Source organism: Fusarium proliferatum (genome assembly GCF_900067095.1).
Source record: "Fusarium proliferatum ET1 genome assembly, contig: FPRO_scaffold012, whole genome shotgun sequence".
Lineage (NCBI taxonomy): Eukaryota > Fungi > Ascomycota > Sordariomycetes > Hypocreales > Nectriaceae > Fusarium > Fusarium proliferatum.
In genome coordinates this window covers 796,353-809,963 of record NW_022194801.1, presented here as the reverse complement: position 1 = coordinate 809,963, position 13,611 = coordinate 796,353, and the positions used below count along the sequence as shown (strand labels likewise).

The window sequence follows — 13,611 nt, the reverse complement described above, 5'->3', positions numbered from 1 at the left end:
TCCACTTCTCCGAGGCGGATCCCCGAAATTGGCGCTGTGAACGGAGGAAACAATGGATGGGTCTTCGGTACTTGGTTGGGCTTAGCTTGAATGAGCAGCGCAGGTGTTATCAGTCTAGTACAGCAATATCACGGCAGACACAATCGCTAATAGACCATTCTTATCAATAAAGCACTGTATAATTAATGAAATGGCAAATGCAAGCAGTGTTTACTACCTGACGCACAAATATACCCACAAATCCTTGAACCAGGCAGATCTCGGGATGATGTTCCTTTTCCCGTTCCCATCCGCCATTTTCGCCGTCCCACCCCTAAATCATGTGCTGCAGCATTCATAAACCATCATGATAGATTAAGGAAAAGCCTGCAAATTCGCATTGCTACTAAACCTCAACAGGACCCTGACTTCGTGTCTTACGTGCCGTCTTCCCGGCAACCGGGGTGGCCTTCTTGTCCTTCTTCGCAGCTTTCCCGTTTTCGTGCTTACCGTTTGGCGAAGTATTCTCGGTGGCGGTCGGCTCATCTGCGACATCTTCAACGCGAGCCTTCTTCTCAGCACGCTCCTCCGACTCCGACTCCGACTTCTCGGTCGCATTGGGAGCGGATGCGCCGTTGGTGGCAGCAGGAGGCTCCTCAGCCTTACGCTTTTCGCCTGCAGCCGCTTCGGCGACATCGTTGACCTCGGGCTTACTAGCGCCGTTGATGCCCGCTGGCTTGTCGTCGGCAGCATTGTCAGTCATAGGAACATCCTTTGGGGCGGAGACAGCAGGCGCCGATGTTGGAGCATCAGTGATGAACGCATTCTCGTCCTCATTCTTTGGCGTTTCCTTTGGCTCTTCTTCGAGGTTGAGCACGGGTCGTGGCGTGCCGCCTGCGGGTGTCATATTGTTGACGGGTGTCTCTGGTACAGACGCAACCTCAACGGGCTTCGGCGGGGCGCTGAGACCACCGGTTCCCTCAGTTGGCTTGGATTCTTCCGGCTTGGCGGGCTCCGAAGGAGCTGTCGCGGTGTCGAAAGTGGGAGCGCCGGCCTCGGCCTCGGGGGCCGTGGGTTCAGGTGCGCCGACTAGGGCATGTCAGCTCAGAATTTCGTGTATAAGCGCAGTCTTGAGCCACGGAGGTCGAAACGGACATCGCCAACATGCCAATTGCGAAGCGCTGCATCAGACGCGATGGAAACGAGGCCATTGAGACGACTGGCGATGGGACATACCTTTGTCTATAGCTGGGGCGATTCCGTCCGACATGATGATGACGTAACAATTGGTGTCGCAAGTTGACTCTAGCTTATGAGCGTGTGTTTGCGCGACGCAGCGAAGTCAATAATGGATACGCGAGATGTTTGCGATAATTTCTGAGGCTACAAGAGTGAGGCAGCTTCACAATGTTGATGTAGGAAGGAGGTCAAAGTCGGGGAACGAGACACGAAGAAGGTGAGTGAGGTTGGCAGAGAAAGGCACGAGGCAAGTCACGACGGTCGGTTCCACAAAGCCATGTCCATCCACAGCTACCTTGCCTACCTTGCCTAGAAACAGAAGCAGCATGGACAGACAGAGAGAAGCCAGAAGCAAATTGGTAAGGCATGGGTAGCTCCGAGGCCGAGGCGGAGGGCGCACAAACAGCATCGAGGTTCCTCACCCGCGGGGAACGAGTGACAGGATACTTGGACGGGATGAGCAAGGGAATTGGAAGAGGAGAACGCATAGCACGCATTGGGTCAAGGAAAAGCGCCCTTTCGTCACTCGACTGCGACTCTGTGGACTGTGAGGTTAGCCCAAGGAACACCCGTACTTGACGGTGTGAACTCTGTAGATCGGGACGGACTTGGTCGTCATCTCGGATTGGCTTTTGGGTTCTGGGTCAAGGATCCCAGTTCCCAGTCCTTTTGCTTCCCAGCTTCATTTGCGTGCTTTGCGGGGAACAAGAGGGAGCTTTGGTGGGTCGGGAGTTCCTCGAAGGAACCACAAGCTTCAATTGTAAGCCACCGATCTGGGAAGACAGAGGACTTGAGGTGTGGACCGCCGGAACCAGTGAGACACAGGACGGGTTTAGTACCGGTACTTGACTTTGCTGGGGAAGTGGACGCGAGGTCGGCGGAGAGGAAGAGACGGGAGGCTCTGTGTTCATTTAGTACCAGGCGGTAAATGTCCAGTGACGCAAGGAAACGTTCTTGTTCAACAACATTATTAAGCCGTGGTTGATATTGATCAATCGGCCGATGACCTATATAAAAAAAAAGACCTCAAGTGACCAGCCAAGCAAAGCCTCTGCTGTCTCAAAAGCTGACCAGCATGACGCAGAATTGACAATCGCAAGCCCTGCAATCTGCAAGTCATGTCATGGTCCAAAATCAATCCATGTTAGCAGATCGGCATCGGCCAAACCAGAGCTTGTACCTCACCAGCCACAGAAAGTCGCGCACCGCCACATCCAATTCAGGGGCAGCCATCGTGAGCTTAGTCACCCCTGTCTGTCCCCAATCGCCAGCTTCAAGGTGTCCCCTTAGAGTGGCTTGACGCGAATAACGACGAGACATCCAAACGCGATCCCCCGAATTTCCCACGCTCATTTTGTCGTTCGCAATCGAACTTTGATCTTCCTTCTCTTGGGTTTGATTCCTCATTTAATCTCCTTCTTCCAAACGATACCCCCCTTCTAATCGCCCGCCATGGCCACAACTAAGAACAAGTACTCGGTTATCTTACCAACCTACAATGAGCGCAAGAACCTGCCCATCATTACCTGGTTGTTGAACCGCACCTTTACTGAGAAGTCAGTACTCTCTGCCATACATATTTGACAGGCAAATGCTAACGTAAGCAGCAACCTCGATTGGGAACTCATCATCGTCGACGACGGCTCCCCCGATGGAACCCAAGAAGTTGCCCAGCAGCTCGTCAAGGTCTACTCCCCCCACGTTGTCCTCAAGCCCCGCGCTGGCAAACTCGGTCTCGGAACAGCCTACGTCCACGGTCTCAAGTTCGTCACCGGCAACTTCGTCATCATCATGGACGCCGACTTCTCCCATCACCCCAAGTTCATCCCCGAGATGGTCGCTCTTCAAGCCAAGGGCAACTACGATATCGTCACGGGTACTCGCTACGCTGGAAACGGCGGTGTCTTTGGTTGGGATCTCAAGCGCAAGTTCGTCAGCCGTGGCGCCAACTTGTTCGCCGATACTGTCCTCCGCCCTGGCGTGAGTGACCTCACGGGCAGCTTTCGACTGTACAAGCGTGCTGCGCTGGAGAAGGCTATTGCTAGCACTGAGAGCAAGGGATACAGTTTCCAGATGGAGCTTATGGTGCGTGCGAAGGCTATGGGATGCACCGTCGCTGAGGTTCCCATCTCTTTCGTCGATCGTCTTTATGGAGAGAGCAAGCTTGGTGGTGATGAGATTGTTCAGTATGCCCAGGGTGTCTTCAACCTGTGGCTCAAGGTCTAAGAATGAGAATGACAGGCACAAAAGGGACACATCTTGTTGGATGGGGGCGTTTGGGGAAGTATAGTACCGTTTAATCTAATACCACGTTTCTTCGTCAATTGATGCTCTCCTCGACTGATCCGGGAGTCCTATCTAACTCGTCGCCTGGATATACTCTACATATTACGACCTCCAGTGACCATGATGGTCTGACCTGATACATACGAAAACAATGGGCTCGCCACAGCCAGAACAGCGCTCGCTGCCTCAGTCGCAGTACCGGGTCTCCTCAGTGGAATATCTGCATGGGCACTATCCCCCGCCGCCTCCTTCTGCTTTGTTGGAATGCCCAGTGCAATTTTCTCACCATCTGGCCCAGTAACAAATGCGCCATCTTCCTTCGCCGCCGTCAATCTGGTGAGGATATGTCCAAAGGCAACAGTATTCGCTCTCACGCCGAAGGAGGGACCCCACTCCTTTGCAATCGTCTTTGTGAAGCCTGTGACACCTGCCTTCGCAAGAGAGTAGTTGAGCTGTCCTGCATTGCCGTGCACTCCAGACGTAGATGAGATATTGACGATGCATCGAGGGGCACCATCGCGTACGCGGAAGTAAGGTGCTGCTGCGCGGACGAGAGTAAAAGGGGCAGTACAGTGAAGAGCGAGAATAGTGTCCCACTGCTTGTCTGTCATCTTGTGAATGACACCGTCCCAAGTGTAGCCCGCATTATTGACGATGATATTGATCTTTCCGTCGCCAAATTCTGCAGCCTTCTTGACCAGATCGTTGACATATTCTGCCTTGAGAATATCTCCGGGCACAGCTATAGCCTGGCCGCCATTCTTATTGATGCCATCAGCAACAGCCTTGGACTTTTCTATTCGAGCTAGAGTTAGACACCAATGTTTTATGAGCAAAGAACAAGGCCACTAACCCGCGTCGATATCTGCAACAACAACTTTCGCGCCCTCTTTGGCAAAGAGCCTGGCAGCTTCTGCACCGATTCCTTGGCCGCTGCCTGTGATGATAGCTACTTGGCCAGCGAGTAGGCCTTTGGGGTAGTTGAGATGACCAGCGAGTTGACTAACACGGTCCGACATGTTGATTTACTGTGTATTGTGTTATCGGGTTATTCAAGTAAATTATTGAAATAATGAACAGGACCATAAATCATGGACATTTCCCCGGATTCAGGTCCTTTAATGGCCCCGGGGATCGACGAGATCGACGTATTTGAGCCGAGGCTCAATGGCGGTATGTGGGGTAGCTCCGGGCTTGACGGGGGATAACATTAGGGAGCAAAAAGATCCTGACCTTGACCTCGACAGTCAAAAATATTTAGTCTAAAGATGCACTAAGTCCGCAGTGAAAATGCCTGAAATATCCTTGAATTACTTAAGTATTTTGTCACTTCCAAAGAAGGTCCCAGGTTTTTTTGCACCCCTCCCCCGGAGATGTGATATATCAGCGTTGATGATAAGTTATACCTTGGTTGGATTTCGGTATTTCTGTATAGAAATATCATTTCGGCACGGAGATAGAGGCAGCCACCATCTCAAGGATTTGGTATACTGAGGTTCTTGCTTTCATCGATACTTCTTCCCTGAAATGTACCAGCCGTACTTCGTACCATGCCCCCAATTACACTTCGTGATGATGCTTTCTGAGTTCGCATACTTTCTTATTTTCAGAGTTTATATAGAAAGACAAAAACTGTAATTTAGGGCTCACTACAATAAATATTATCTAAATTCTTGCAAGCTTTAGGTGCCTTTCTTCCAAGTTCATCAATCAGTATCCTTCCATCGACTCGAAGCCCAACTATCCATCATGTCAACAAACTCCGGAAGCCGTGGCCTGCTGGAACTCCCAGTTGAAGTTCTGCTGTCCATTCTCGATCACACAGAGCTTTGCGGCTTGTACTGGCTCTCACAGACCTGCAGGACCATGCGGTACCTGGCAAAGAGGGACTTCCGCACCTTGGTCGACACCGACGTTGAAGACAAGGCCGAATTCTTGCTTGGTCTCGCATACGTACTGCCAGACCACTACTTCTGTGGGAAGTGCTGCATGCTTCACATTTTCAACCGCCATGCCCCCTCGATAAAGCCCCGTATCTGCTGGGATTACTCGGTCAACCATCGGCGCAGTTGGGCGACCGGTTACGACTTACAACACCAGCACGTTCAACTGGCATTGAAATACAACAGACTTGGAGGATTCTATAGACATGCAGCTGCAAATATTATGCAGCCCTATCGACAAACATGCTCCAACGGCTCTTTGGGACCAATCTTGCACTTCTCTGCCACGCCTGAGATCAAGAATGGTCGTTTTATCCTACACGAAGAATGGAAACTCCAAGCCGACTTCCCTGCATCTCACGTCCCCTCGTGCGCTTTCATCCCTATCTGCAGCCACTTAGATCTTTTGGGTGGTAGGTCGCTGATGAATGTGGACGAGCGCGTATCGTGGTCGTTGATACGCAAATTAACGCCGCTTGAGAATGGGCAAGTGGAAAGAAGTCGTGTACCTCATGGTTCTTGCAAAATATGCTCAACGAGTTACGATTTCAGTGTCTCCAAGGAGAACGGCACTGTTGTAAATGCAACGCACGACTACGGTTCATTCAGTTCACTGGATGAGTGGAAGAGACGCAGCTGGAAAAGACGCTCACATAGCCAAGAACCAATCGCGGTTGACTTTGTTTTTCTTGAAAACGATTTGGGAGAGTTTGAGGAGGCCGATTGGCGTCGTTCGTACAATGCTTGATCCTTTGGCTTTGAAATGTCGGTTAGTACATTTCAGAAAATACGTGTTGTTGATCTATCACGTCTACAAGACGCAAGAAAACTTGGAGCTCCTATTAAAATGACTTGGGCAAGTTTGGTACATATTTGCAAGCCTTGAGACCAGTCCAGTTTTGGCACAATGTTTTAGTATAATGAGCTTCTTGCTCCCTGGGGCCTGTCTATATAGGTTCCCAAGTAAATGACACATCTGTTCAAATTATATAACTATAGCTTGAAATCGCTGTTTGTCTTTTCCCGGCCTGCAGTGGAAGCCTCCAAGCCAGCGACCCTCTCCGTAAGCTTGAGCTTCAAGTTCTTATGCCTCTCGGTACACAGCTCGTACATAGTCGATAGGTTGAACAACAGCGTATGAGACGACAAGCCAGATTCCACAAGGCCTTCCAATATTGCGCGTCCCTAAGAAAGTTTAGTGCACTGGCCATCGCATGTATCACAGATGAACATACCTCCTGTATCCGCCCAAGATACAACAAGCACACGGCTGTGTTAACGCCGACCATCTCGTCGTCCAGGCTTTCTTTCAGTTCCTTCCACGCTTCGAGGGCTGTCTCGTACTCTGCGTCAGCCATGTCACAGAGTGCTAGGATTAGCTTCTCGACGTTTTCGTCGTTTTCCATGGCTTGCCGTGCGCAGGACCTTGCACTTTCTACATCCCCCAAGTGCAGCCATAGAAGTGCTTTGGTAAGTGCCATCTTGCCATCACCTCGATCCCGTAGGGTGCTGAGGTGATGCGCCGCACCTGTCAGGTCTTCAAGCTCAATCAGAGCTCCAGCAACCTGGATCCCAAGATCGTAAAGACGAGCTTTCCAGAGTTCCCTTGCTGAGTTGTCGTGCTGGGCTGCTGCCTTGCTGATACGGTCACGAGCTTCGCGAGCCAGGTCGTGGTAACTCATGACGGCTCGGCGATAATCGCCGAAGCCAAGCGACTGAAGGCGTACATTGAGAACTCTGAGTTCCCAAGGCACTAGGTGCTCGCCAGTAGTTTCGTCTACATACCTCCTGATGTCATTGAGATCTTCCAAGGCTTTGACCTCCTGAGCAGCCAAGGGAGTCGCATCAATCAGGGTAAGACATGCCAATCGAGTGTAAAGAAGCTCAAATATCCTTTTGGAATCTGTTGGGTTGATTCCTCCACTGGCTCCAGAGCCTGTGAGTTCTTGAACTGCAGCTATGGCCGCTGCTCTGAAGTGACCGCTGGCAAGGAGCTCCTCAATGGGAGCCTCAGGATTGGGCTGCTTCTGTGGGTTACGAAATGCAACAGGGATGTTGAGAGGCGTCAAAGGGTGATAAATCTCTGGCCTTAGAAGAAATGAAAAGTCTTTGGGTCTAGCCTCTCCCAGTTGCGAGACTGGAGTTGCTGTAGATGACCGCGGATGTGGCGATGATATCCTATTGCGGTGCGTAAGTACTCGCTGAGGGGTAGTCGCTTGTTGAGGGGACAATAGAGGGTCACTATGAGTTGAGAGTCAGCCTCGGGTCGTGATCTCACCGACAACGCTTTACTCACTCATCAAGATCGAGAGGTCCTTTCGTAGAGGATCTCGGTCGGGCTGAGACAGAGTTAGCCGTGTCGCACCGGTATCGCTCATGTTAACGATGCTCATTTGGAGACATGAGAAGCCCCGCTCATGCAGCATCGACGTCTCCCGCGGGAATCATTCTGAGGCGTACTCTTGGTGATGGACTTATTTCTGGAGTGCCCTTGACTCCCTGTTCTTTGCGGTTCACTCATGGCCTCGTATTTGATGAATTATCGATGCCCTTTGATGAAGGGAAGCCTGTGATCTTGCTGCATCATGGTGTGTTCGGATAATCACCGGGAAATCCATTCCAACGACAACAATTCACGACTTCGCAATGTCAAGTCGTGAGAACTCGAATGCAAACAAATCGGAAGTCATAACGCGAAAAAGTGCGCAATTGCTAAGCCTACCTTGTCTAAATTTTTCAATTGTGGTAAAACTTCCATGCATTAGAGCGTACCAGTCACCAGCAAAACTACCTACCTTACCTTACCTTACCTACCTACCTATCTACTGGATCTAGGTTAAGGAGGAAAGAAAACCCAGGACTTTGATCCAAAAAGACAAAAAGATTTAGGGAACTTAGCATAAGGCTAGGACGAGTATGGGGTAGCTATTGCTGAGGTTAATTCAATACCTAATGTGAAGCCTAATGTTATTTTGCTCCCTGAGGCGCATCCCTTCACAAACCTCCCAAGCTCTGATCATTTGCCCACGCAGGCCAACCAAGCAATCTATCCCATAATGATGCAACCACGTGCGCTCTTATAAGCTATGGCTGTCATCGAAAAGCAAAAAGAATGGAGTCTTCTAGAATCAGTGGTATTTGCGATTCTTACACCCCTTGACACGCGAAGTAAACCCAAGCTTGGCCCGACCGAAACAGTATAAACAGAGACCTTTTGCTTTAACTTCGTTCGCTAGCTTGTGAACACGTTGTTCTTCGATTGCCACTGATAAAAATTAGTCTCAGGTTAACACGAATGGCACAAGACCCGCCCATATAACGGATCATGTGTTGGAAGAAGGGAAGTGGATAGCTTACAGCAAAGTCGAAGCCCAAGCTCCTTGTCGGGCATTCCCGCGACGTAGCTCAAGTGAGAAGGCTGCAGCTGCCTGACGAGTTTCTTGCTAAAAGTAAAGAAAGCATCTGGGTTTTGCATCCAGTAGGCGGCAGATGTGAGCTGCCATGTCTCTTCAGGGTCGTCTGCCCAAGCATACTTCGCAAACCAATACACTGAAGCGAAGGCAAACCGCGATACCAAATCGTATTTATCAACAAGAATCGATATCTTCTGGATATCTTCGGGGTCGAAGTCTTGTGTCGAGGGATTGGCCCCGTAGAGCACAAGGATCGTGTTGTCGAAAGCGAGAGGGTCGTCGTCGGGGAGCTCGAGAACCATTTCGGGATCTCCAGGCTGGCGTCCGCGCAAGCGGTCGCCTTCTTCAAAATTTGGCCCAAACATTACTGCGAATACAGGCGATATTTCGCACAGAAAGGCAGACGCAACTCTAAAGAGAGTTCTGTGGGGACCAACGGCGAGGATTAAATCGCCGCCTGGGATTAAGTCCCGGACAAATCTGGATTGTGCCACAGTCTCGTTGGCGTCTTCCGGGCTCGACATGACTAATTGATCAGGTGTAAGATCCATTTGAGACCAAGCGTAGCGGGCACCTTGCAAATAAGAAGAAAAGGGCGTCTCTGTACTGCTTGGTGTAGCAAAGTGGTCAACGGGGCTCATGTCTTTTGGAGTCTGGAAGAGGAGAAGGCTGCTTGCCAAAGTGGTAGGCCATTTTCTAGCCACACCAAGGACACGGTCTTATAATTGGGTGGACGACCTGGAGGGGAGTGATTCATGATCATGGCCGACCTCATTGTCGTAGCATCACTTGCTTATATGCTCTGCGCTTCAGCCTCGACAAGACAACAACCGTGAAAATGTGCAAGAATTGGCATACGCATGTCAAGGGGCCGAAAATGATCAAAGTTCATGTCCAAGCTTACGATCTTGTTTTCCCAAGATTTTCAGAGTCTATTCTGAAGCATATGTTCGCCTTCCGGAAGTCTCGTACCTTGACTTCGGTGATACGGGACTACGCAACCAATTGACTCTGATAAGCCTTTCTCGTTCTGCGTGACTATTTGCATATCTGAGCAGCAAATGAGTGACTTTTGCTTTGACCTTCGTCTTCGTGATTCTATGGCTGCGCCTTCTCATCGCGTGGCCTCTGAGTGACATACACGCCCCAAACTGGGAATGTCTTCATGGCCCTTGCCAAAGACGGGGAAACATCAGTCTGTCAATACCGGCAACCAACAGCTCAATTTGCTTTTCCTTGCGACTTTCGCTCTTCAACTTTGTTGCTCCTCAAGTCCTGCGTAGATTTCTTTGGTAGCTTATACTGCCTGTTCGTGTCTCACTGTCACAAGCGTTCCGGGCCCGGGATCGTCTGCCATTGTTCTCACCAGCCCTTCTCCCATGTACACGACGCCGTCGTCGTCGTCCTTCTTGTTGTTATTGGTCGACTTTTCGCTCTTCAACTTCCTTGACGAGAAAGTTCTGCACAAACTTCTTTGGTAGTTTGTACTGCCTATCCATGTGCTCTCGTTTCTCCTGCCCTGTCCAATCCCTGATCCTTTTCTCTCTCGCAACCATTGGTCTTCTTGAAGCGATACTTTTTGTTACTTGTCACTTTATTCCGGTCATTTCATCCGCCTTCGCACTATAGAGCACTCCGTCCTTTCCTCTTTCATCCTCCCACAACCCCCGCCGATATCCAGTCACATTCCCAAGTCAAACATACGACTCCTGGCGTCTCTAAACTACCACCATGCCGATCCTAAATCCCAGTCCCGAATCCTCTACCACACGGCCAGACTCAAACCAGAGCATGCCAAACCAAGAGGGTGCAAACCTGGTTGAGAGTAGGAAACTTCTTGCTTACTCCTTTCGTTTTACTGACCATGCTTTAGGGACACCAAACCCCGAGATAGACATAATAAGCGACGGTAATCTTGTTCTTGTCGTCGGACCAGATAAAAAGCGGATCGTAATTACAGAACAGGCTGCCCGCGCGTGTTCAAGTGTTCTAGCAGACATGCTTGATCAACTCGATATCATTGCCGCTGACAATATGGGGTTGGTGTGTGAGCTTGTGCTTCGCAATGACAATCCACTCACGGTTCTAAACGCGTTTGGCAGCATATATCCTGGCCATCCCCATACCAATGATCTGTCACCAGCAGAGATCTACGATGTGGTCGTGTTTGCCAGGCAGTATAAGATGATTCCTGAATTCAAGAAGGTCGCTCCGAACTGGTTCCGCCCAAGGTTTTGCGGCATCAGCCTTCATCCTGTGCATGAGTTCTTTGGTCTGGGAGAATGTTGGCACTTGATGATGGCAGCGCATTATATGCGTCTAGATGATCCCGATGCTCTCCCTGATCTCCATTTTGCATTCTCCAAACTGAGCGAGCGACTGGTGAGGGACAGGGACTCATATCATAATGCCCGATTATTAGAACCGGGGCCAGATGCTCGCGATATTGAAGTCGATATTTACTGTAAGATACTCATCCCCCTCCATCATGCCTAACTGACTTGAATTGATCCAGACTCGATTCGTGAGGCCAGGCGGAAGTATGCAACAGAAATGGAACAACATCGTCAATTTGGTTGCATGGGAGGCGCTGGACCATGCATCGAATCAATATTTACATGGCGCTATGAAAGCCCCTACCACTATGAAAGCTTCTACTTGTGTCGGCCCTGAACATAAAGAACATGAACAATTATTTTAGCGGGTTTCAAGAGAGCTTGAATTCAATGAGTACCAAAATCTTCACAGAATTTACCAAGAGTTAGATAAGTTCAAAATGGGTCAAAGCTGGGTTATCGGTCACTTTCATTTTGACTTTAGCAAGCAAATGTCTGGTCTTTCTTATCTTTGACTACTTTTTCTTATATCAGACTGCTTTTTCTTACAGTAGACTACTTTATTCTTATTCTTAGGCGACCTTACTGAGGCTAAACGATGTGAGGTGGGACCGCGCACAGAGCTCGGCTTAATGATGGCAATCACAGTTGGGGAATTCAGCTCAGACAGGTACTAAAACAAACCGTGTCTCGTCAGTTCATATATTGAGGAACAATGATTTAAAGCATTCGAATCTCCTCTTGGGTCTTCCCAAATACTGGTGCGCTCATCTCAATTTTCCCTTATGCCTGTGGAAGCCATGGAAAATGACGCTCAGGACGGGAGCAATCCGCACGCTTTCGAACGAAAGAATCAGTTGCTTGAGAAAAGCAGAACATACAAAGGCCCATCTTTCCTCCCCATCCATTCCTATCGTCCAATGAGGCCCTGCGTACTTCCTCAAGGGCCACTGAGATGAGCATCGTCAGTATTTGTATATGCGCTGCAATATTGTCATAACTTACATCCGAGGCGCAAGCCAGTATAATTTTCAGGAAAGCTGTCTGCGAACTCGAGGAGACTTTCCTGTCCAAACTGCATACCGTAAGTTAAGTTGTAGAACGCCTGGTCATCCTTGAGAAGATATGCCACGATCAAGCCGTTCCAGTCATTTTGGGTAACTTCTTTGCTGTCCTTCAAGGCGGCATTACGAAGCCAAAAGGATGCGAAGATTTCGATACGCGGAACCATTCCGTACTTCTCTGCGAGAATTGCCATATCCTTGACTTCATGAATCGGGAGGTTTTTGGCGCCTGGGTCTGAGCCATAGAGGGTGTACAGTAGTTGCGCCATTGGCAGTGCCTTATCCTCAGGAAGATTGATCTCAACCGGGGGGTCACCGTCGTTTCTGGTAGCAAGAGCTTGTCCTTCTTTCATTGGTGCATTGAACATGGCTTGGAAAAAGGGGGAGATGAGTTTGAGGAAGTGCGAAGAGACCTGAATCTTGTGCTGGCTTTGGCCAACCACCAGCATGACATCGCCGTCGTGAGTGATTTTGACGACAGAACTTTCTACTTCAAAATTTAGTAATTATCAAAGCTTTGTGATGGAATGCAACTGTAACATACCGGGAGAATCACCTCTGTCGGCGCTGAGAACGGGGCGCGAAGCCTCCATCTTCGCGAAGATGACGAAGATGAGTGAAGATGGAGAGCGGAGAGAGGAGAGAGTTGCCCTTTGTGAAAAGATTCTGGTTCTCCAGGCTCACGGCGCTTACTCAAAGCAAAAGTAGGAGAAGGTGGTTCAGCCTGGAAGCACCTGCCAGATGCCAGTGAATCATTGCCTGATGCCCAGGCTTGACTGGCCCTTGCATCTTGGATGGATATTTTGCCATCACGTGGACTTCAAGGGTGGAATTGGCAATCTCTAAATTACCTTAAGCAGTGATAGAATATGAATAAATTTTGGCTCTTTGTTCTTGCCAATGCCTAACATGAGTTGCGATAAAATTGACATGAAACACCTTTCCGTTGCTTGCTCTCGAGCTTGGATATCAGGTTTGCCTGAGGTCAACGTCGAACAACTCCGAGCCTACATCCTGCAGGCTTGCTTCTGAGAAATCCAATCACCAATCAGTTTGGCACTGTGACAAGAAACAAAACCATTGTCGCAAAAGGCTACACCAAAAAGGAGGTCAACAAAGTCAGCAAACTTACAGCGGCCATCTATAAATACAATCCAACTCCCTCGCTCAGCATCATTGAAATCTCTCTTTCCTTATTTTCAGATCACCAAGGCATGCTATCAAGTTTCTCTTACTTACATATTCTATTCAAGTCTTGCACAATGTTTCTCTTTGCCGTTACAGGTATCCGAGATGCGACACTCCTGCTTAAGGCACAGACAATAAAAGACCACTAGATGGCCTCGCCTTG

At 49.5% G+C, this 13,611-nt stretch overlaps 8 protein-coding genes across 8 annotated transcripts; 3 read left to right on the top strand and 5 right to left on the bottom strand.

Annotated features, from left to right (window-relative positions):
- Nucleotides 1-385: 385 nt before the first annotated feature.
- On the bottom strand, nucleotides 386-1,249 carry FPRO_13367 (uncharacterized protein; the record flags this gene model as incomplete). Its single annotated transcript, XM_031222811.1, has 2 exons — nucleotides 386-1,068; nucleotides 1,216-1,249. 2 exons carry the CDS (start codon nucleotides 1,247-1,249, stop codon nucleotides 386-388), a joined length of 717 nt encoding a protein of 238 aa, XP_031088233.1.
- A 1,421-nt stretch (nucleotides 1,250-2,670) lies between these two features.
- Nucleotides 2,671-3,444, top strand: FPRO_13366 (putative dolichyl-phosphate beta-D-mannosyltransferase; the record flags this gene model as incomplete). Its single annotated transcript, XM_031222810.1, has 2 exons — nucleotides 2,671-2,774; nucleotides 2,826-3,444. 2 exons carry the CDS (start codon nucleotides 2,671-2,673, stop codon nucleotides 3,442-3,444), a joined length of 723 nt encoding a protein of 240 aa, XP_031088232.1.
- Nucleotides 3,445-3,599: 155 nt separating this feature from the next.
- Nucleotides 3,600-4,523, bottom strand: FPRO_13365 (uncharacterized protein; the record flags this gene model as incomplete). Its single annotated transcript, XM_031222809.1, has 2 exons — nucleotides 3,600-4,300; nucleotides 4,358-4,523. 2 exons carry the CDS (start codon nucleotides 4,521-4,523, stop codon nucleotides 3,600-3,602), a joined length of 867 nt encoding a protein of 288 aa, XP_031088231.1.
- Nucleotides 4,524-5,253: 730 nt separating this feature from the next.
- Nucleotides 5,254-6,195, top strand: FPRO_13364 (uncharacterized protein; the record flags this gene model as incomplete). The annotated part of the gene is made up of 1 exon (XM_031222808.1): nucleotides 5,254-6,195. One exon carries the CDS (start codon nucleotides 5,254-5,256, stop codon nucleotides 6,193-6,195), a length of 942 nt encoding a protein of 313 aa, XP_031088230.1.
- A 245-nt stretch (nucleotides 6,196-6,440) lies between these two features.
- FPRO_13363 (uncharacterized protein) lies at nucleotides 6,441-7,968 on the bottom strand (the record flags this gene model as incomplete). The annotated part of the gene is made up of 4 exons (XM_031222807.1): nucleotides 6,441-6,632; nucleotides 6,683-7,688; nucleotides 7,744-7,786; nucleotides 7,908-7,968. 4 exons carry the CDS (start codon nucleotides 7,966-7,968, stop codon nucleotides 6,441-6,443), a joined length of 1,302 nt encoding a protein of 433 aa, XP_031088229.1.
- A 525-nt stretch (nucleotides 7,969-8,493) lies between these two features.
- Nucleotides 8,494-9,501, bottom strand: FPRO_13362 (uncharacterized protein; the record flags this gene model as incomplete). The annotated part of the gene is made up of 3 exons (XM_031222806.1): nucleotides 8,494-8,537; nucleotides 8,599-8,712; nucleotides 8,805-9,501. The coding sequence occupies 3 exons, from the start codon at nucleotides 9,499-9,501 to the stop codon at nucleotides 8,494-8,496; spliced, it is 855 nt and encodes a 284-aa protein (XP_031088228.1).
- Nucleotides 9,502-10,591: 1,090 nt separating this feature from the next.
- Nucleotides 10,592-11,533, top strand: FPRO_13361 (uncharacterized protein; the record flags this gene model as incomplete). The annotated part of the gene is made up of 3 exons (XM_031222805.1): nucleotides 10,592-10,685; nucleotides 10,734-11,324; nucleotides 11,376-11,533. 3 exons carry the CDS (start codon nucleotides 10,592-10,594, stop codon nucleotides 11,531-11,533), a joined length of 843 nt encoding a protein of 280 aa, XP_031088227.1.
- Nucleotides 11,534-11,979: 446 nt separating this feature from the next.
- FPRO_13360 (uncharacterized protein) lies at nucleotides 11,980-12,853 on the bottom strand (the record flags this gene model as incomplete). Its single annotated transcript, XM_031222804.1, has 3 exons — nucleotides 11,980-12,146; nucleotides 12,202-12,747; nucleotides 12,805-12,853. 3 exons carry the CDS (start codon nucleotides 12,851-12,853, stop codon nucleotides 11,980-11,982), a joined length of 762 nt encoding a protein of 253 aa, XP_031088226.1.
- Nucleotides 12,854-13,611: the final 758 nt, after the last annotated feature.